This window comes from Pistacia vera, unplaced genomic scaffold, assembly GCF_008641045.1.
Source record: "Pistacia vera cultivar Batoury unplaced genomic scaffold, PisVer_v2 Contig292, whole genome shotgun sequence".
NCBI lineage: Eukaryota > Viridiplantae > Streptophyta > Magnoliopsida > Sapindales > Anacardiaceae > Pistacia > Pistacia vera.
In genome coordinates this window covers 181,963-203,467 of record NW_022196104.1, presented here as the reverse complement: position 1 = coordinate 203,467, position 21,505 = coordinate 181,963, and the positions used below count along the sequence as shown (strand labels likewise).

At 36.1% G+C, this 21,505-nt stretch overlaps 4 protein-coding genes and 1 non-coding gene across 5 annotated transcripts; all 5 read right to left on the bottom strand.

Moving 5' to 3' along the window:
* Nucleotides 1–366: 366 nt before the first annotated feature.
* On the bottom strand, nucleotides 367–3,652 carry LOC116134846 (G-type lectin S-receptor-like serine/threonine-protein kinase At4g27290). Its single transcript, XM_031420498.1, is given in 7 exon segments — nucleotides 367–938; nucleotides 1,033–1,183; nucleotides 1,269–1,506; nucleotides 1,652–1,862; nucleotides 1,943–2,061; nucleotides 2,145–2,285; nucleotides 2,463–3,652. Coding segments are annotated over 7 exon segments (2,136 nt in total). The 5' UTR covers nucleotides 3,175–3,652; the 3' UTR covers nucleotides 367–374.
* Nucleotides 3,220–3,759, bottom strand: LOC116134910 (G-type lectin S-receptor-like serine/threonine-protein kinase At4g27290). Its single transcript, XM_031420596.1, has one exon. The coding sequence runs from the start codon at nucleotides 3,757–3,759 to the stop codon at nucleotides 3,220–3,222; it is 540 nt and encodes a 179-aa protein (XP_031276456.1).
* A 4,698-nt stretch (nucleotides 3,760–8,457) lies between these two features.
* TRNAF-GAA lies at nucleotides 8,458–8,530 on the bottom strand. Its single transcript has one exon. It is a non-coding gene; the product is annotated as a tRNA-Phe (tRNA).
* A 289-nt stretch (nucleotides 8,531–8,819) lies between these two features.
* Nucleotides 8,820–12,144, bottom strand: LOC116134840 (G-type lectin S-receptor-like serine/threonine-protein kinase At4g27290). The gene is made up of 7 exons (XM_031420491.1): nucleotides 10,810–12,144; nucleotides 10,482–10,616; nucleotides 10,145–10,308; nucleotides 9,850–10,060; nucleotides 9,520–9,757; nucleotides 9,282–9,432; nucleotides 8,820–9,177 (listed from the first exon to the last, which is right to left on the bottom strand). Exons 1-7 carry the CDS (start codon nucleotides 12,104–12,106, stop codon nucleotides 8,869–8,871), a joined length of 2,505 nt encoding a protein of 834 aa, XP_031276351.1. The 5' UTR covers nucleotides 12,107–12,144; the 3' UTR covers nucleotides 8,820–8,868.
* Nucleotides 12,145–16,193: 4,049 nt separating this feature from the next.
* On the bottom strand, nucleotides 16,194–19,765 carry LOC116134841 (G-type lectin S-receptor-like serine/threonine-protein kinase At4g27290). The gene is made up of 7 exons (XM_031420492.1): nucleotides 18,355–19,765; nucleotides 18,120–18,254; nucleotides 17,659–17,816; nucleotides 17,239–17,449; nucleotides 16,906–17,143; nucleotides 16,671–16,821; nucleotides 16,194–16,578 (listed from the first exon to the last, which is right to left on the bottom strand). Exons 1-7 carry the CDS (start codon nucleotides 19,631–19,633, stop codon nucleotides 16,273–16,275), a joined length of 2,478 nt encoding a protein of 825 aa, XP_031276352.1. The 5' UTR covers nucleotides 19,634–19,765; the 3' UTR covers nucleotides 16,194–16,272.
* Between the last annotated feature and the right edge of the window lie 1,740 nt (nucleotides 19,766–21,505).

Here is a 21,505-nt window from a genome sequence, read left to right as displayed (position 1 = left end):
TGAATATGTCGCAGAAAAATTTACTTGAGTTGACTTGACCTGTCAATTTGTCACCTTAATTATGGTTATCCCTTAATTAGCGTCACCCTTCACGGCACTGGCATTAAGTCATTAACTACTATGTTTAGAACAAATGAATAATTAATTTTCCTCATATCATTTGATTAAGCTAGTAATTTACCTCTATTTCAAGGCATCTCTTCCTTCCATTTTAAATCTTTTTTATCAGAAATAAACTGTAACAACTATTGAGATTGTTTTCAGGGCATTACTCCCTACTGACAGGGATCACTTTACCAGGCCAATAGAAAGCCATTGAGTCAGCAATATATATATAATAGAAAGTAGAAAATTACTTTACTGTCTGTATAATATTATCGAAAATTTAGTAAGATTGTTTGTAAAATATCTTCATAAATCCAAATATATAACAATTCCCTGACAATGATCCTTAAGCTTATATAGAGTGCATACTTGAAGGAAGAGACAACACATGTAACATAACACAAAGTATCAGGACAATACATGTATAATGACAGCATATGTAAAATTATGTATGATGAATGTGTTTGCTTGTAGATTTGACCAGAAACTCCAGAGCTTTCTTCATGAAATGGTGTTTTTTTTTTTTTTCAACGAGGCTCAATCAATGAGATTGTGATTTCATTTGTTGAACATGATTTATCTTTACTTGACGAAGACTCTGATCCAGGTACATTCCTTTCTGTGAAAAAACCAGGCTGCTTTGGTTGAGGCAATGATCTTTCGCCATTCAACATTAGAACCACAGTTGACATATTTGGCCTGTCTTCTGGTGCTTGCTGCACACATAACAGACCGACATGAATGCATCGTAGTAAGTCAGATAAAGCACAAGAGTCATCTAAAGATTTCTCTATTAGCTCCACTGGTCTTCCTTCTATCCACAGTCTCCATGCCTGAAACAGAAGACAATGATAGTTACATTCCATTTCCATACTTTTAGGAGCTCCCATTAACTATAAGAATCAGATTTCATATTCTGAAGCTTACATGTCCGACAAGGTTATGCTGGTGATCATCATGGTGAAATCCTCTGTTTCTCTTCCCACTCACTATCTCTAGTACTAAAACACCAAAGCTGAAGACGTCAGATTTCACTGAGAAGAGCCCATCTACTGCATACTCCGGAGACATATAACCACTGAAACATCGCATTGTAAAGAGTAAGAGAAAGGAGGCTATAGATTATGGAAGATGAATTATAAAACAAATGCAAGCTTACTTACTATGTTCCAACTACTCTGTTTGTGTTTGCCTCAGTTTGATCTCCCCCAAATGTCCTGGCCAGGCCAAAGTCTGAAATTTTTGGGTTCATTTCATTATCTAATAAAACATTACTAGCTTTGAGATCTCTATGTATAATCCTCAGTCTAGAGTCTTGATGAAGATAAAGAAGCCCTCTGGCAATTCCTCCAATAATGCTGACTCGCTTGCTCCAATTGAGTAACTTGCTTCTTCTTTCATCTGAACAGTTTCTCATCTAAGTTAGTTATCACCCTATACTTCAATTCCAGAAAACAGAATACCGAATTATACTGTTTTGAATAAAAAAAATATATATATACAGTATATATATAAAAGAGTATCAATTTGAAGAAGAAGATCAAACCAAAGATAAAGTAGTCCAAGCTTTTGTTGGACATGTATTCGTAAATTAACAATCTTTCATCTTTTTCAATGCAACAACCAAGAAGTTTCACAAGATTTCGGTGCTGAAGATTAGCAATCAGAATAACTTCATTTTTGAACTCTTCCTTTCCTTGTCCAGAACTTTTGGAAAGCTTTTTAACTGCAATTTCTTGCCCCTCTAATAATATACCCTGGAAAACATCATTCACAAAAGTAAACATCCTATTTTATATGAAGATAGAACACCTTATTTGCATATCAGTAAAGTCACCTTGTAAACAGGTCCAAAACCACCTTCCCCCAACTTGTTATTGTTTGAGAAGTTGCAAGTGGCATTAGCTATGGTTGCCCAATCAAATATTGGTAAATCCATTTCTTCATTCCCCTTACCTTAAATCAATTTGTTCACAGCTGTTATTGTTTTTCACTGAAATAGTATAGCCTAAATTGTATTAGTTGATGAACTAAATTACCTTGATTCTTGAGTTTCTTTTTTCTCAAATATAAGATCCATCCTAAGATAAGCACTCCCATGGCCATGGCTAAAAGTATAGATGTGACTATGATGATCACCAGCTTTTTCTTTCTTGATTGTCTTCTCCTTTCAATACTAGCTGAAAGATTGAAAATAAAATTCTCAAACATATTCCTGAAAATGAAAAATAACTTAAGTTTGGACCTAATATTGCAATTTGCAAGTAATTAGATCTACCATATATTTCAAAACCCTTTAAGAACTGAAAAAAATACATAGGGTGAAAAGATGAGGCAAAAAGGGAAAGAGATGGTACCTAGTTCTGAAGCAGCCATTCGCACATAGAGGTCTTGTTGATTCTCAGTAAGTGCTCTTATATCAACCAAGTCATCAAACCAGAGCAAACAACCACTTCCTCTGATATCTGAATTTGCATAGGCTGTACAAGAGCAATCCTTAGAACACAATTTCTCACATTCCAAAAGGCTGATGTTCTTGTTAATTCTAGACGAACGTGTGTCGGGTAATTTCGCTCCTTTGTGCTTCAGAAAGCCATCCCCATTCTTACAGTCCAATTCAGTCCTTCGAACACACCCATTAGACCAATCTAAGTTACTCCACTCATCTGGAAATTTTGGTTTGAATCCTTCCAAACATTCACATGATGGAGTGTTCATATTAATGTTGCAACTAGCATATGCACCACACAATGCATAATTGTCACATTGATCAAGTGTCAACCCAGAGAAGCGCGAAAAAGGCTGCCAACTTTGGCTTCGATCTATCCATGTTAACCGCCCTGTAACACCTGATGGACTCAACACCATCCTTGAAGGGACAGAGCTGTTAGTAACATTAAACCTGTAAAACACTTCATTCTGATTTAACACAAACTCAAATCTATAAACAGGATTTTCTCTCAGTTGAGGAACGCCCGTCCAACGAAGACCATTCCATGAACCTGCTCTAAATTGAATTGTATTCCCTTTTGTAAGAACTAGTTGTGGAACCCCATGAGGGTCTATCATATATTTGTAATCGCCATGGGCAGGATCATCTATGCTCCTCCAGGATTACATGTACCTGTTTAGACCAGTAACCAAGTTCACTCCAAGTTTCATACCCGGTAACAAGTTATCACCTGGATAATCAAAGCTTTGCCACAAAAAGTTATCCTCGTTATCATCCTTCTTCGCATCTTTCACAACAAGATTTCCTGATTCTAATAGCTCAGCAACTGGATTGTTTGCAATTTTTGACACAGTTGATGACCAAACGGTGCCATTTGTGCTATTGAGAAGAACAAGAAATCCTTTTTGAGTGATAGTTAGAACTCCAGAGGAATCTGAGAGGGGAATATCTCTGTTGGCTACCCATATAACAGTCCTATCAGATACTTTTCCAGATAGTTTCTTGTACCAAATTCCCACGTATCGGTTTCTTGATTTTCCAGGAGTGAAAAAACCAAGTTCAAAAGCTTGGCCTCGTGAAACAACTGTACTCTCACCATCTCTTATGGATTGGCCAGGGGTAATGGTGTCTACTGTAGTGGCGGTTGTTACTGTAGAAAACAGAAAAGAGAAAATAATTAGGATTGTGCAGCCACCTGCCATGCATAGACTTTCTCAAGCTTTAGCTCTAATTCTGTATCTCTTAATCTTATCGCCTATGTTCTGCTGCCACCACCATAATTGGCCTGGCACAGTACATAAACCATAAATCCTGGTAGGTCGGTAGCGTTAAAGTCTTCAGTAGAGTAAACGACATTTTCCCACCTAAGGTTTGGCAAATCTCCCTACAAGTTTCCTCGTTTCATAAATTACATAGTCCCACCCTTAAATTAACACCATTACTTTTCACTTAAAATAATCTCTGCATCTCAATTTTTTTCCAAATAACCCCCAGAGGATCCCGACCAAGTCAAAAATCCAGCCTAATTCCGATTTTCGACACCATTAGACCTCCCCAACACCACCTTTAGCATCCTCTTATCCTCCTCACCAAAACCTCTAACTTTTCCACCTGGTTGCACCTCGCCGGAATTTGGCTAGAAAGGTGCAACAAAAAAAGAAAACCTAACGGAGAGGCGATGGCGATCGACAGGCAATTGCGGTTGGCAATGTGGGGGATTTTGATGGGGGGAAGCCGATGATGCTATTGGTGGTGTTAAAGGTGGTTTCCAGTGTTGGAGCCTACCAGAATTTGGATAAGTCAGATTTGGATGAAACATCAACTGAAACTAAGAGCGGCAATCGACGATTGGGAGGTTCAATCACTCAGGGAGGTTAAAGGTTTTGATGTGGGGGTTGAAGGGATTGTAATGGTAGTGTTGGGAGAGGTCGACTGCGTCGAGAATAAGCCGAAATGACCTAAAATCACCGATGGGGTGAATTTGAGAAGTCAAGAGTTATTTTAAAATTTTTCAATAGGATGAATTTGAGAAGTCAATGGTTATTTTAAAATTTTTATCTTTGAAATGATCACTTAACCTTTTTAACTGTTAGATTAAACAGTTTTTTTGTTAATTTAAAGGTAGGAATTGTAATTTATGAAATTAGGGGTAGAATATGTGATTCAGCAAACCTTGGGTGGGAAAATGTCGTATACTCCACAACAAAATATCATTTTGGAAGGCGTTTATTGAAAATGTCCCATTATTACTTGGATACACCAAATGCATCTTGTCACATGCTTGACTGGAAATTGTATTTGGGATAGATGATATCATAAGAACTATTTAAAACGATAAATAAAACGAAACTATATACATGATTTAAATATATGATTTAATAATGAGAAAATGACACTTCAACAAACCACACGAATGACTTCTTGCTGAAGACCCCGCTTTACTCTTAACGACTTTGGAGACTCTTTTCTAAAATCCCTACTTTATACAAACGACTTTGATGAATTTTTCCTAATGCCCTGCTTTTTTAAACCCACAAAAGAGTCGAAAAATGTGAAAAAGGATGGGAATATTCTGCAGCCTGCAACAAAATTTTTGTCTGAGATTAATCATTAACTTTAATATGATGATAATTAATATTTCCTAATGCGCTAGAAGATGTGGCCACTCTAAATTAATTAAATATATACTAAGACATCACAAAATTACAACATATATTATTGCATATAACATAACATAATACAAATTAAAACAAAAATATCACATTAATTATGCATTGCAGACAAATATGCGCCACAAAAACCATCACACATGTTGTCACTGATGCCCATGAGCAGTAACTCGCCACTGCAACACCTCCACACACCGCCATGCGCCAACAAAAGGGTTGCATGCGTTGCCATGCGCCTCTAAAGGAAGTCACGTGCTATCAAGCGCCAAACACGTCTTCACACACACGCCCACGTGCCGAGTCTAAATAAGGTCTAAATAAACCGTTTACTAGGTCGGTTTGACCCGTCATGACTCACTAACCCGATTTGACCGTTGACCCGTTCGTTGACCTGGTTTGATCGGTCCATTGATTGGTTTGACTTTGTTCTTGACCGAGTCAAGTTAACCCATTGGGTCGTTGAACAAGCTTGATCGGTTCGGGTTAACCTATTGGGTCGTTGACCATGTTTGACCTTTGCCTTTGATCGGGTCAAATTGACTTGTTTTGGCCTCGATCGAGTCGATTTGACCCGATTACCCAATTTGACCGGTTCTTCTTGACTCGGATTTTGCAACTTTTTAATCCATTTTCGGCAGTTTTTAATAGCCTAATTCTAGCCAATTTTCCAGCATTTTAGAAAGGAAACTTGAACGTGGACGTGTGGCCTATGTCAATGGCATCCCATCCCAAATCGGTGCCGTAAATGGCAGCCGAAATTAATCAAATGGTGATTTTTATCGAAACTTTAAACTAGCATAACTTTGCAGTTACAACTCTGTTTTTGACAAATAATATATAATTGGAAAGCTCTCTCAACAAGGATTTCAATGATACCAAAATAAAAAATAAACATGATTTATACAAAAAATTATGTCCTATTAAAGTTACAGGTTTTAATATAAAAAGTCTCAATTTTATGCAATATATTCCAAATTTTCAACAAACAATTACATGTCAAGTTGAGATTAAAAGAAAGGCTTTGATACCACATGAAAGATCAATAATGGAAAAACACTCAAAACAACATGTATATATATTCATATCATATCTACTATATACATGTTCATACTTTCATTGAATTTGCTAAAGCGAAATAACTTTATCACTAACCTCTAGTCATAGCAATTTGTTGTTGTTATCTTTTTCAAAGATTACAGATTCTAGCACTGCAATTCTTAGAACGATGGTTTTGAGAATATCAGAATTAATTGTGTGTATTGGAGACCTGTAACTGTTCCCCTTTTAAAGTATACAAAAATCTTTCCATTAAAAAACAATTGTTGGGGATAACTGCTCATTTGCTAAGAAATTGTTCAGCAGTTATATATTATATAAAACTAATATATAAAAGTGAAGGACCAAATAGTAATTAATTAATTTTAATTAATTAAAATTTTAACATTTACTATCCAAATTTATATTCTGTTTCCAATTCCGGCATCGTTATGACCCCACACCATCACCATTCTCTTCTCTGATCATCACTCAACAAAACCCCTCAAATCTTACTCTCGCTAGCCCCGTTAATCACCAGCAAACGAGCAATTAAGGTTTGCGTAGCCACCTCTCCTAAGTCAAATTCTAATCAACTCTAACCACCAAAATCTAACTTTCCACGACTAAAAGACTCATTGGCCTCCCTTCTTCAAAAGCTCTAACAGCCTAGACCGAGTTTGCTGTCGAAATATAAATTAGGTAGTAAAGTGGTATTTTAAAATCTTGTGGGTGGAAAAATGTCATCGAGTCATTATTTGGGTACGAATTAAACTCTTATAAGAATGAACAAATATCTTGATAACTATACTACAAGGCAGCTCTTCCTTTTATTCTCTTTCATTTTCCTAGAAAGAGCCAATGGGGTACCAAACCCAACTCATTGTAGACAAACTTAATAATATAAATTACTTGAAAAACTTTTCATCTTTTCTACCATATCTTTTACTTTTTGACTTGAGAGGATACGTTTGTGTTTACTCTTTAAGGTAATTCTAGAAATTACATTATCACATCAAAGGTGGAAGGAGATTATGTCATACCCACTTATCTCTCTGAGGATTTGATTGTGATAGATTTTCTAAAAATAAAGTTGATTATGAGAAGATGGAACTATACCTAACATTCACTTGAGTCAATGACAAAAGAATTTTTTACATATTAGTATTGAACAATAGTGTAATTTGAGCGTAAGAGAGTCAACAAAGGAGAAACCCCCACCCACCAACTTAAATTAAAAAAGGAAAATAATACAGTTATCGAAGAATACACACCGAATTTATGCATCAAATGACGTGGTACAATCCTAACCGTTGATTAATTATGAATTACTATTAATCAACGGTCAAGATTATGCTACGTCATTTGGTACACGAATTCGGTACACATCCTTTGGTAACTGTAGCATTACTCATTAAAAAATGTTGTTAGTTTTAATAATGGATCATTAATTAGGTGGGCTTCTATGCCCAAAATTACGTACCCAACAAGGCTCCAATCTTAGTCCAATGGCACCAACAAGACAAACAATCGATAAGAATTAAAGATAATTTTTCTCTCGTTAAAATTGGTTCATAACTCAATCTTATAAATTTTCTCTCAAAACTTAATATGATAGAATTGGTCAACTCGCAATTGGATAGGTAGAACCCATAGCGAGCAGATGGGATTTATTTGAGAACTGTCACATCAAGATTGTGAGAGAAAGTTCGTGAGATTTGATTGCCTTTATTACTAGGAAAATATCTTCATTGTTCAGTGTGGTATACTAAAATTATTATAGTTTGGATAGCATGTGTCCAAAAGAGTAATGTTATACCCACAATCTCTTCTCATAACTCCGATATGACAACTCGCAATTAATCAATCATAATTTATCAGGTGGGACTCAGATGAGAACTATTACAAGTTGATCAATTATAAACTATCATATTAAGATTGTGAAATAAAGTTTGTGAGAAGAAGTTGCACGCATAGCATTTTTCATGTCCAAAATTGATTGAACAATAAAATGGTTTGATGAAAGACTAATATAGTTTTTTAAATGGGCCCCGTTCCATGCTTAATGCTTGCAGCCCAAAACCCTTTGCAGTTTTGGCTTGGGCTTGTCAACATAACGGCATCCTTAGTGCTTGAACATTGCTACGACACCGTTGGAGAGAAAAAAGAAAACGGCTTTGTTAAAGAGTATAAAAATGCGGTGAACGTGGATCGAACACGTGACCTTCAGATCTTCAGTCTGACGCTCTCCCAACTGAGCTATCCCCGCTTTTGTGGTTTTAATTATCAAGTTTATTTAATTTAACCAAGTATTTATGATTATTAAACCAGAAATCTTCATAGGATTGCATAATCCATACTTTGAATCATTTGAGTAGATATTTTCCTATTTCCCACAAAAAATTTATAATGTAACACAATGTGATGATGACATGTAAGCACCCTCAACAAATTCCTTTTATCTGTAATTCTGCATCGACTAAGAGGACATACTAACAATAACAAATTTGTTGATACTGGCCAAAAAAAAAAAAAAAAAAAAAGGGAACTACAAAATGAATAATAGGACAGTGTTAGATAGAAAAATATTGGATTGACAGCAGACACTTAACGAGCCTCTAACAATGAGAATGTGATTTCATTGTTTGAAGAAAATCTTTGCTTGCTTGATGAGGACTCTGAGGATTCAGGTAGATTCCTTTCTGTGAAAAAACCAGGTTGCTTCGGTTGAGGCAATGATCTTTCACCACCCAACATTAGAACAACAGATGCCATAATTGGCCTATCTTCCGGTGCTTGTTGCACACATAATAGACCAACATGAATGCACCTTAATATTTCAGGTAATGGACAAGCCTCATCCAAAGATCCATCAATTAGCTCCATTGCCCTCTCTTCTATCCACAGTCTCCATGCCTGGAAGTACAGATAAAAACATTAGTAACGTTCCAAACTAAGGCACTTGAAGTTGAAGTTGAAGTTGAAGTTCAAAAGAGTTTTGGCAAAATCTTTGTGCTTACATGTCCAAGAAGATTATGGTTGTGATCAGGGTGTTGAAATCCTCTGTTTCTTTTTCCACTTAGTATCTCCAGTACTAAAACACCAAAGCTAAAGACATCAGATTTCATTGAAAACAGCCCGTCTACTGCATACTCCGGAGACATATAACCACTGCAAGATTACATTGGAAAGGGTCAAGGAGGGGATATTATTATAGATTGCATAAGCTGAATAAGAAAGAAATATAAGCTCACTTACTATGTTCCTGCAATTTTAGTTGTGTTTGCTGTAGTTTGATCACCCCAAAATGTCCTAGCCATTCCAAAATCTGAAATTTTTGGATTCATTTCATCATCTAATAACACATTACTAGCTTTCAAGTCTCTATGTATAATCCTTAGTCTAGAGTCTTGATGAAGATAAAGAAGCCCTCGAGCAATTCCTTCAATTATACAGATTCGCTTGCCCCAATCCAGTAATCTGCTTCTTTTTTCATCTGAAAAGTTCCCCATCAAATTAATTTTTTTAGCTTTATGCTTAAATGAGTACTATATGACTAGAAATTGTCAGTTTGCAGATATATCCTACCAAAAATAAAGTGGTCCAAGCTTTTGTTGCGCATGTATTCATAAATTAACATTCTTTCATTTTGATCATTGCAACAACCCAGAAGCTTTACAAGATTTCGATGCTGAAGTTTAGCAATCAGAAGAACTTCATTTCTGAACTCTACCATTCCTTGTCCAGAACTTGTTGAAAGCCTTTTAACTGCAATTTCTTGTCCCTCTATCAACTTACCCTGGAAAACATCACTTAAAACATTAATCATTTTCTTTTATGAAGATTTGTTGTACAAAAACTTGTTTGCATACTGTGAAGTTACCTTGTATACAGGCCCAAAACCACCCTCTCCCAGCTTGTTATAGTTTGAAAAGTTGTCTGTGGCATTAGCTATGGTGGTTAAATCAAACATTGGTAGTTCCATTTCTCCTTCCCTGCTGTCCTTATTGCTGTAGTCCAATGATTGAAAGCTGTTAGCAGCCCTCCCTGTGAGTTTATCAGAAAGAAATATGGCATGTATTAATTACAATGAAACAACAATTGCTTTCACATTGTTGCGTGTAAAATGAGGGGATTTGGTATATATTGTTTCCTTTCTATAAAATAGAGTCAATTGAACCAAATGTAGTCTAGCAGAGCTTTTGATGTAGCCATTTTACCTTGATTCTTAGGTTTCTTTCTCCGCATATACGCGATGCATCCTAATACAAGTACTCCCATGGCTGCAATTACAGATGTTACTATGATTACCACATGCTTCTTCTTACTGGATTTCCTTCTCTTCCTAATTTTATCTGAAACATTGAAAACAGAGTTATTAAACATATTCTTGGACTTGAGACACAATAATTACAAATTTTAGCAGTAAAATTGTAGGCATGTACTTAATGTAATTAACTACATGCATCAGAACTTGGAAATACTTAAGGAAACTATGAAGAAATACTACAAAGAAAGAGAACTAGATATGTGAACTAGCAAGAATACCTAGTTCTGAAGCAGCCATCCGAACATAGAGATCTTGCCCACCGTCAATGTCAGTATAATCTCTTATGTCAATCAGGTCATCAAACCAGAGCAAACAACCACTCCCCCCATCTCTGACATCTAAATTGGCATATGCCGTACAAGAGCAATTGTCAAAACACAATTTCTCGCATTCCAAAAGGCTGAAATTCTTATCAGCCTTGGAATGACTCGTATCCGGCAATTTTACTGCTGAGAGCTTCAAAAAGCCATCTCCACTCTCACTGCAGTTCAATGGAGTCCTTGGAACACACCCATCGGACCAATCAAAGATATTCCAGTCTCCAGGAGATTTTGGTGAGAATCCATCCAAGCATCCACATTCAGTAGGAGGGTTATTAATGTTACAACTAGCATATGCACCACACAGGTCATAATTGTCACACTGATCACTTATTGTTGCAGAATATGGAGCCCATCTTCGTGTTCGATCTATCCATGTGAAACGCTGCAGCTGACCTGATGGGCTCAGCACCATCCTTGAAGGGACTGAATCATTCAGGATCTCAAATTTGAAATACACTTCGTGCTCATTCAAGACAAACTCATAAGTATATACTGAATTTGGTTTCAGTGTAGGAGCTCCTGTCCAACGGAGACCGTTCCAGGAACCTGATCTAAATTGTATATCAGAACCCTTTCTAAGATATGTTTGTGGATACCCATCAGGGTCTATCTTAAACGTGAAATCTCCTTCGGCAGCATCATCTAAGCTCTTCCACGATGATAAAAACCTGTTCAAACCTGTATCCAAGTTTATGCCAAGTTTCATACCTGGTAATAAAGTGTCACATGGGTAATCAAAGCTTTGCCACAAGAAGTTATCTGGGTTATTATCATCACTTCCATCTTTCACAACAACGTTTCCAGAATCTAAGAGCACCGCCACCGGATTCGATGCTGTTCTCGATGCATTTGATGACCAAATAGTGTCATTGGTGCTATTGAGAAGCACAAGAACTCCCTGACGAGAAATACTAAGAACTCCTGAGTGATCAGAAAGTGGAGCATCTCTATTAGCAACCCATGCAACTGTCCCAGGTGAAACTTTCTTGTACCAAATCCCCAAGTATCTGCTATTTGAGTTCTCTGGACTGAAGAACCCAAGTTCAAAGCTTTCGGCTGCTGAAACCACTGTTTCCCCATCTCTGATAGATTCCCCTGCAGTAATTCTGTCTTCTGCAGTAGCAATTCTTATGGCACAAACTAGAAATGAGTGTATAATTAGGATTCCGAATCCCCTCAAAGGTCTTCTCATGTTTGCATTCAAGCACTGGCTGTTACGTATTTAGCCAAAGTTGGCCTAGCATAATAATAGTTTTATATAAATAAATAGGTATTTTGATTTCCTGTGAATCTTTAAAGCTTGTCAAACACCCTTTCGTGCGGTCTATTTGTATTATTATTTTAATCATACGTTTGGCTACCAAATGAGCACCAAAGTCCAAAAGGTTAAAATTTATTAAGAAGAAAGAGGTCAAGTACAATCAAATAACCGCAGATAATACAAAAACAATATGAAGCCTCTAGAAAGAAGCCAAGACAACCCTGAAAAGACCCAGAATAATATTATAGATGTAAAAGCTCTTCTGCTAATGTGAATTGGTTTTCAGCCTAATTCAAAATGGAAGAAACTGATAAGGTAATGTTACCAGGCCATTACCCATCAGTGACACGTGTGCTTTGATCATGCAGGGGCTATCCACCATTTTTCTCCCTTATTAAATTCTACAAATTAAACAAGGGCCAATCTGTTTCTATAACGTGGGCAACAGGGCAAAGTGGATAGAGAAAGCTTGTTAGTTAATTGGGATTTGAAGTTTACAGATGTTTTGTTGTGATGGTGAGGATATCTTCATATAAGTCTTTGAGACAAATCATAGATTCGTGTTCACATGACTTTATCAACTAACTTAAGGAATTTTCTGTCAGCAAAATAATTCACCAACTTATATTAATTAAATCAAACCATATGATCAGATTAAGACCTTTAACTACTGTAATTTATTTGAAATGCACTGAAATAAACATAACGCCAAAACTGTAGTCAACTGCTCTTTTCTTAAAGTCATTCGACTCCGGAATGGCGGCTTCTTCAGGGAAGGGAGTTGCCTATGTTTAATTCTTTTTTGTTTTTTCTTCTTCTTCTTTCTGTCAAATTCGAAATTTTGCAGAGGAATAATAATGATTTTCACCATTACTTACCATAAAGACAAGCTTCCATCACAACAAATCTCTTATATTTTCATAGATTTCCCCCCCATATTGTACAATTACATTATTTATATTTTTAAGTGTAATCTTACTCTTACATATACAAGCTGTGTATAAATTTTTGTATACAAATAAAGGCTACCTCAACATAAACAAATTAAAGCAACTCTTATCTTCCTGACTAAACATGACTTTAATACAACCCATGGCCAGATAATAAAACCAAATTATTGACTCATTAAAGGCTAATATAATTTAAAAAAAAAAAAAAATTGATAAAATGAAAGAAATAAATAAAAAAGGTGAAACAAATAAGGCTATCAGAACCTAAAGAGATTCTCTATAGCCCAATACAATGGGCCCGTTTGGAACCCTCGGCCCAAGCCTAACAAAAGACGACCCAAGTAAAACAAATTGATTGTATCCACCTGAAATAATCTTACACAAGTTTTTCCGCAAAGCACTACTTACTTGCAGCAAGTAAATTGTTATAAAAACAAGAGTAAACGACTTTTTCCCACTCAAATAGTTATTTGGGTAGGAAAAAGTTGTTAACTCTAAAAATAAATAAATAACTTGAATTCTGTTAATTTAACTTCTTACTTCATGAGTATATGGAACGATGAAACCAGCAAGTAAAAGAATGCTCAATCAAGTCAAGTGGAATACGCTTGCTGTCTTATTGAGAGCTTGTATTACATTATATTGTATGGTAGATTTTTTTTGGTACCTCAGTGGTTTCAACTTTCAATTTTTATTTAACTCCTACAGCTGAAAAACTCTTAGCGAATGTGACTGTGATTTCATTGATTGAAGAAGATTTTCGAATGCTTTATGAGGACTCTGAGGATTCAGGCAGATTCCTCTCTGTGAAAAAAAAAAACCAGGCTGCTTTGGTTGAGGCAGTGATCTTTCACCTCCCAACATGAGAACAATGATGCCATGATTGGCCTATCTTCTGGTGCTTGTTGCACATCTAAATGTCCAACATGAACGCACCTTAATATTTCAGACAAAGAACTATACTCATCTAAAGATTTCATCAATTAGTTCCACCGCCCTCTCCACCATCCAGAGTCTCCATGCCTGAAATTACAGATTAAAAAAAAAAAAAACAGTTACATTCAACACTATGGCACTTGAAATTGAAGTGCAAAGTTTGATAATTCTTTATGCTCACATTTCCAAGAAGGTTATGGTTGTGATCAGGTTCAGGGTGATAAAAGCCTCTGTTTCTCTTTCCACTCACTATCTCAAGGACTAAAACGCCGAAGCTGAAGACATCGGATTTCATTGATAAGAGCCCGTCTACTGCATGGGTTTGGAAACGGATTTGAATAGGTTTGTAACATCCTGGAAGAGTACAGGGGTACTTTGCCACCCAAACCACCATTTTAATCTCCTGGGACTTGTAAGCGAAAAGATACAATGCCAACATCTGTATAGTCTTGTCACAGTTTTGACTGACTGTCATAAAGTTAATGCTATTGCTGTTGCTAATGCTGAATCAATACTCATGAACAAAAAGCAGGGGACTCAGCTTTCTGACTTATGGATTTTGCTATGTTCCAGGTATGGAAATTGTGGATTGAAGGGAGGCCATTGGAACTAATCGACCAAGCTGAATCTTTCACTCCATTGAAAGCGTTAAGGTGCATTCATGTGGCTTTGTTATGTATGCAAAGCCAGAAGATAGACCATACATGTCATCTGTGGTTCTGATGTTGAGCAGTGAGTGTTCTTTGCCTCAACCAAAGCAGCCTGGCTTTTTCATAGAGAGAGATACACTAGTAGCGGATAATCCATTAATCAAGAATGAACCATGTTCAGTCAATGAAATAACTATTACATCTTTGGAAGCAGGGTTGAAGATCAATGCATTATTTTATTTTCAGGTCATATACTACTACACTAGTCTACTAAGATGCCCTTTAAAATAATTGTTGTATTCATATATCAGAACTGGTCATTCATTGAAAAAATTAACTGTCTCCTTGTTTAGACGTCAAATTCAGGCGACAATCCATCTGAGGACATGGTTGACGTGACAGTCTATGTATTTCTGGGAAGCTCTGATTATTCGAGGAGCTGTTTCAAAGTGGTTCTAAGCATCACTGCACAATTGTTTTAGACTTTTTAGTCTTTTGTGTTTTTAAGTTCCATTGCCTGTTTTCTTGGTGATATTTGTCGGAAGGTGAACACTTTTTATAATTGACGAAGAAAAGGCAATCAAGAAGAAAAGGCAAACAATAATTGTTTTGCTTCTCTATTGTGAGATATATTAGGAAAGAAGAATTGGTTTATGATTTTATTCAAGTTAAAATAGGAAAATGATTAAAATTAGAGGAGTTCTATTATAAATTAGAATATGAATCCTAGTAGAATAAGAATATCATATTTTACCTATAAATAAGGGAGAACCAATTCAAGGTTATGAGAGAGGGAGGTAAAAAAAGAGAGAATATGAAGATAAAAGAGGTTCTAATGTAAGGGTACCATATAGTAGAGGGCTCTAAGGATTGGGTAAATACCAAGAGGTATTAAACATCATAGGAATAAGATGTTCGGCTGAAGAATTAGAGGATCCAACGATCACTCAGAATGAAGGTTGATGGTGTGATGAAACACTTGTATCGTATTCATATTATTATAGTGAAAACCCTCTTATCTGTGGATATAGACCAGTTATGTCAAACCAAATAAAATATTGTATGCCTCTGTTCTTTGATTTTATGTTTTTTGCACACCTCCGATTTCAACAATATTCAGAACTGTAACTCCTCTTCTCTTAATAAAATTTCTCCTTAGATCATATTCAAGGCCAAACAGTCGATTAAGGGAATACCATTTGGAGCAAAACGGTTTGGTGTTCTAGAACTTATCCTGTGCATTACTTTAATTGAATTCTGGGTTTCTTAGGTTTTCTTTTCTATGAAAGGATTTTCCTCGTACGCATATGCTTCAAATATTTTCTGTTGGTTTCGCGGTTGCTTTCAGAGAAATCAATCCATAGGCATTTTCTCCATCATCTAGAGTGTCTTGATGGTTTTTAGACACTCTTTTGTCTTCATGAATTCACTAAGCTCTGATAGATAGTAAGAGATTATGGCCTAGTAACATGGAATTTAGCCTTAAATAATGTGATTAAAACATGTATTGAGGATGTATATGCATTGAAAATTTCACAGGCTCTGATACAAGACGTGTATTTTATCGAGCCTCTAGCAATGTAACAGTTACTTCATTGGTTGAAGATGTATCTTGCTTGCCTGTTGAAGAATCTCCTCCTATCAAACTCCTTTCAGCATAAAAACCAGGTTTCTTAGGCTGAGGCAATGCTATATCACTACTCAACATCAGAACTACAGTTGACATGCTTGGTCTATCTTCTGGACTTTGTTGCACACATAATAAGCCTACATGAACTGAACGCAACACTTCGGCTATGTTGCACGAGTCCTTTACCGATTCATCAATCAATTCTATAAACCTTTCTTCATTAAAGAGTCTCCAAGCCTGAAAAGTTTTGAAACCATGAATCTTGTCAAACTGATCAGAAGAAGAGAACTGGTTAAAAAAAAAAAAAATGGCATCATATTGCCACTTACATGTCCAAGAAGGTTGAGCTTGTGATCAGAGTGAGTAAATCCCCTGTTTCTCTTCCCACTGACCATCTCTAATACCAACACTCCAAAACTAAAAACATCAGATTTTACGGAAAAGAGACCATCAATTGCATACTCTGGAGACATGTAGCCGCTGCAGTGAAAAAAATTGAATAAGTTCATCTGCAAATAGCTAGTTGAAGATAAAATGAAGTATTCATTGAGATTGCTTGCTTACTATGTTCCAACCACTTTCTTTGTATTTGCTGCTGTTTCATCTCCCCCAAAAATTCTAGCCAGTCCAAAGTCTGAAATTTTTGGATTCATATCATAGTCTAATAAAATGTTGCTAGCTTTTAGATCCCTATGAATAATTCTTAGTCTGGAATCTTGATGAAGATAAAGAATCCCCCGAGCAATGCCATTGATGATATTGAAGCGCTTAGGCCAATCCAATAATCTGCTTCGGTTTTGATCTGCCCAAGTTTTTCCTTAAAATTACTGTGATGCTGATGGTTATGAAAATTGTGGAAATGGAGTGAAACTAATGAGGGTCTTGAGAATACCATACCGAAAATAAAGAAGTTCAAGCTTTTGTTAGGCATATATTCATAGATCAGCAACCTTTCTTCTGCATGAATGCAGCAACCGAGAAGCTTCACCAGGTTGCGGTGCTGAAGTTTAACAATACATGAAACTTCATTCTTGAATTCATCAATTCCCTGTCTTGATGTCTCTGAAAGCCTCTTCACAGCTATTTCTTGTCCATCATTTAATGTTCCCTGAAAACATTGTTTCTATCAGTGGCAAATCTTTATATGCACTGATAAATTTAAGTTAAAAGATAATTTTGCTTTCGAAGATGTCAGGAAAACTAGAGACCTAGGCTGATACACAAAAATCCAGATATTAAAGCCTTAATGATGTATTCTGCAGATTGCATAGTATCAACAATAATAACCAAGAAGCCATATAAAAATGTTGGGAAAACCTTATACACTGATCCGAATCCGCCCTGGCCAAGCATATTGCTCATTGAAAAATAACCAGTGGCATCAGTTAATGTAGCAAAATCAAATAATGGTAGCTCCAAATCATCTGTCTCTCTTTCTTCAGGGACCTCTTGTTCTCGATTCAGCACCACGGCCCCTGCAAAATTAGAAATAGTGGAGCATAGGAAGGAGGATAAGTAACATTTTCTTCAAGTTCATTCATTTTAACAAAAAGGAGAAAAACAAAGAAAGTGTGCCACAAACTGGCAAAAGACCAAGGACTGTTTTGAAGTCTAGGAAGAATCAAGAAGATTTAAAACACATAATACAATTGAAATGAAATATCAATAAGGTTTAACTGATAATGAAACTTCCTACATTCGATCACCAAGAAGAGCTTGAATAACATGATAAATTTACTTATCCTTACAATTATATCTGAGAAATCAAGAGGAATTACCTTTTCTCCTAAATTTCTTCCTTCTCTTCAAGATAACGAAGATCAGAAAAAGACCTAGGAGAACTATTGCAAAGGATAAAACAGGGATGATTATCTTCCTCACCCGTTCTTTCCCTTTGGAACTTCTGTATGCAGCTGCATAGCGAAATTAATAGGAAATTGTCATTAGATAAATATGTGGGAAATACATTAATTCAGCAGTATGATTATGATTTGGAATAAATGAAAATATTACCTATTTCTGAGGCAGCCAATCTTATGTAAATGTCTTGCCCATTTTCATTATACTGTCTAATATCAATCAGGTCATTGAACCAAAGTATGCATCCACTTCCTCCCCCCCTGATAACCATATTGGCATATGCAGTACATGAGCAGTTCTTCAAACACACCCGCTTGCATTCTTCAAGGTTCATGGTCTTATTATACCAAGACTGCCGTGTGTCAGGCAGTTTAATTCCAGAATACTTCAGAAAATCCTCTCCTTCACGGCAATCCAATGATACCTTCCGCACACATCCATTAGACCAATCAGCTGCAACCCATTCTTCGGGGAATTTTGGAACAAATCCCTTCAAGCACCCACACGCTGGAGAATTGTTTATGTTGCAACTGCCGTGTGCACCACACAGTGCATACCTGTCACAATCATCCATTGATGCTCCTAAGTACAGGTTCCATTCCTGAGTTCTATCAACCCATATGTATCGCTGCAGGGCTCCATCAGGGGTCAACTCCATTCTTGTAACAACTGAGCTGTTAATCAGTTCATACTTGTAGTATATTTCCGTATCATTGAAAACAAATTCAAATGTGTAAATTTGGTTGGGTTTTAAGTTTGGCATACCACTAAACCTGAGACCATTCCATGGACCAGACCTGAACCTCAAAACTGAACCCTTCCATAAAAGAATCTGTGGTACTCCGCCAGGATGAAGCCGGTTTGAATATTCACCTACAGAAGGATCATCTGAACTCTTCCAGGATGTCAGGTCTCTTTTCAGGCCGGTGCGCAAGTCTATGCCAGCCTTCATGCCTGCTAGAAATGCGTTACCAGGGTAATCAAAACTCTGCCACAAGAAGTTTTCAGGGTCATCATCATTCACATCTACCACAACAAGATTTCCTGTATCCAAAAGTCGTGCGACTGGATTGGTTGCTGATCTAGATAACCTGGAAGACCAGATGATGTTATTTGTACTATTGACAAGAACAAGATCTCCTTCAGAAAACTTGAGCACTCCTGAAGAATCATTGAGAGGAATATCTCTGTTGGCAACCCAAACTACTGTCCCGTTAGCTATCTTCTTGTACCATATCCCCACATAACGTTTCTTGGATTTTCCAGGCGTAAAAAATCCCATCTCAAAACTTCCTTCTGCAGACACTATGGTGTCACCATCTTTGAGTGATTGAGTTGCATTAAGATTGTCTCCTGCTGAACAGCTTATTGAGAAAAAGAATGAAATGAAACATATGATTAGTATAACAAAGCCTGCTACTGATATCTTCATTCTACTAGTTTATGGCCAACATCAAGAAAACTTCATCAGTCTTCTAAGTTAAGCAAAGACATTGATTTGCGAAATGAACTTGATTTGGTAGCTAGAGGTTCACTTTTCTGGCTAGTATTTGATCAATCAATCTTTTTCTTTTTGCAAGTTTAGCTTTATATGGAATACTTGGACCAATCATAATAATCATAAAAAAAAGGTCCATTTTTTCAGCTGCAATGAAGTCCATTCATTAATAATGTGTCTTTCAAAATTGACAAATGAGAGATTGACTAACAACGCAGTCAACCATCTAAAAAACTCCTCAAGACTTATTGGTTGAGGAAAACGATTGGATATCACATAAAATTCTTTATTTATATTGTAGAAATTGAAAGTTAAAATTATTTATAAGAATATAACACCAAAAACATTAGATTAATCCACAATCTTAAGTAATGACTCTTGACATCTGACTTATGTGATTATTATAATAATTAAAAAAAAAATTATTCCTATTTGTTTTTCCATCTTGAAAGATAAGTATCTTAATTTCTCTTAAGGCTGCGCTTGAGCCATATTCCACTTTTATGCATTAAAAAATTCATGGAACTACTGCTGGGTACAAGAGAGTTTTTTTTATTTAAAGGAAAACCAGTTTCTCCAAATGGGCAAAACTAATAAAAGATTCACATATTCAGATAGGCAGAACTAGTAATCATAAGAGATCCAACCAGCTGAAGTAGCTGTAATCCACAATATATTGAAAAGTAAAGTAGTTCTTGGCTTCATGCCTAACTCTTGGATGGTTAGATCCCATGAATTTTCTTCTTTATTTATTTATTTTTTTACTCACTCTGAAAGGGTTCTAGACGTCAACAATATTGTCAAAAATATGATTTCCAAATTTGTAGTGGGTAAAGGTTCCAAAGTCTCTGTTTGAAAATTCAATGACTATCATCATCAATACATCATTTCTTTATAGTATTCTGAACGCACAAATATTTGAATGCCTAAAGAACAAAGATCAATCGATTTATAATCCACTTTTCTAGTGGGAAATTATCTGCCCAGAACTCTTTTTGTTATGTAATATGAGCTTTTGTATAAACTTTGACTGTGCGCTTGGTGTTTATTGCTTGGTTTCATACGTGGATTGGCCCTAAAGAATATTATGATTTTTCTAGTACCCGAAGATGTTGGTATTGACAATTACAGTTGGCTCTTTCTGTGGCCATGGTATATGGTTGTGGGGTGGGGTTCAGTTTTCTTGGATTCTGTAGCTTGTGTGGCTACTATACATTGGAAGACCAATCACCACGCCCAATAGTCAAGTCAATTGATCCTAAAATTGGCCCTTTTCCCATTGGCCTGTTCCCGTATTCATTCCATTCGGGGAATTGACCTAAGATGTCAGCATCCTATCCAAGACCTACGTCAAAAATCAGGAATGAAATAGAAAGCCATGAGATTTTTTTGATATTCAGAAATACTTTTATAAAGCGTAACCAATCAAGCTGTTTCTGATTTCGCATATTGGAAAGATCCAAAACTTTTTGTTATTTTCCAGTCTAGTTGCCCCATTTTTAGGGGAAAATTTTACTCCTCGGACATCCGAAGTTTCCATTTAACAAAATAGCCATGAAAATATTTTTGATTTTTTTTTAATTTAGGAAAGCTGACGTGGCACAGGTAGGATTCATTAAACATGTAAAATGGGTTAAAATGAAAAGATTTAAACATATGTAGGCAAAATCATAATTAATGAAAGTTATTTAAAATTTGAAAATTAAAAATGAGCCCCACCCATTCAAAATTGCTTAATCGAACGTATTAGGCAAAAATCGACCGACGAACCCTAAACCCATTCTCTACGATTTCCGACGACTACAG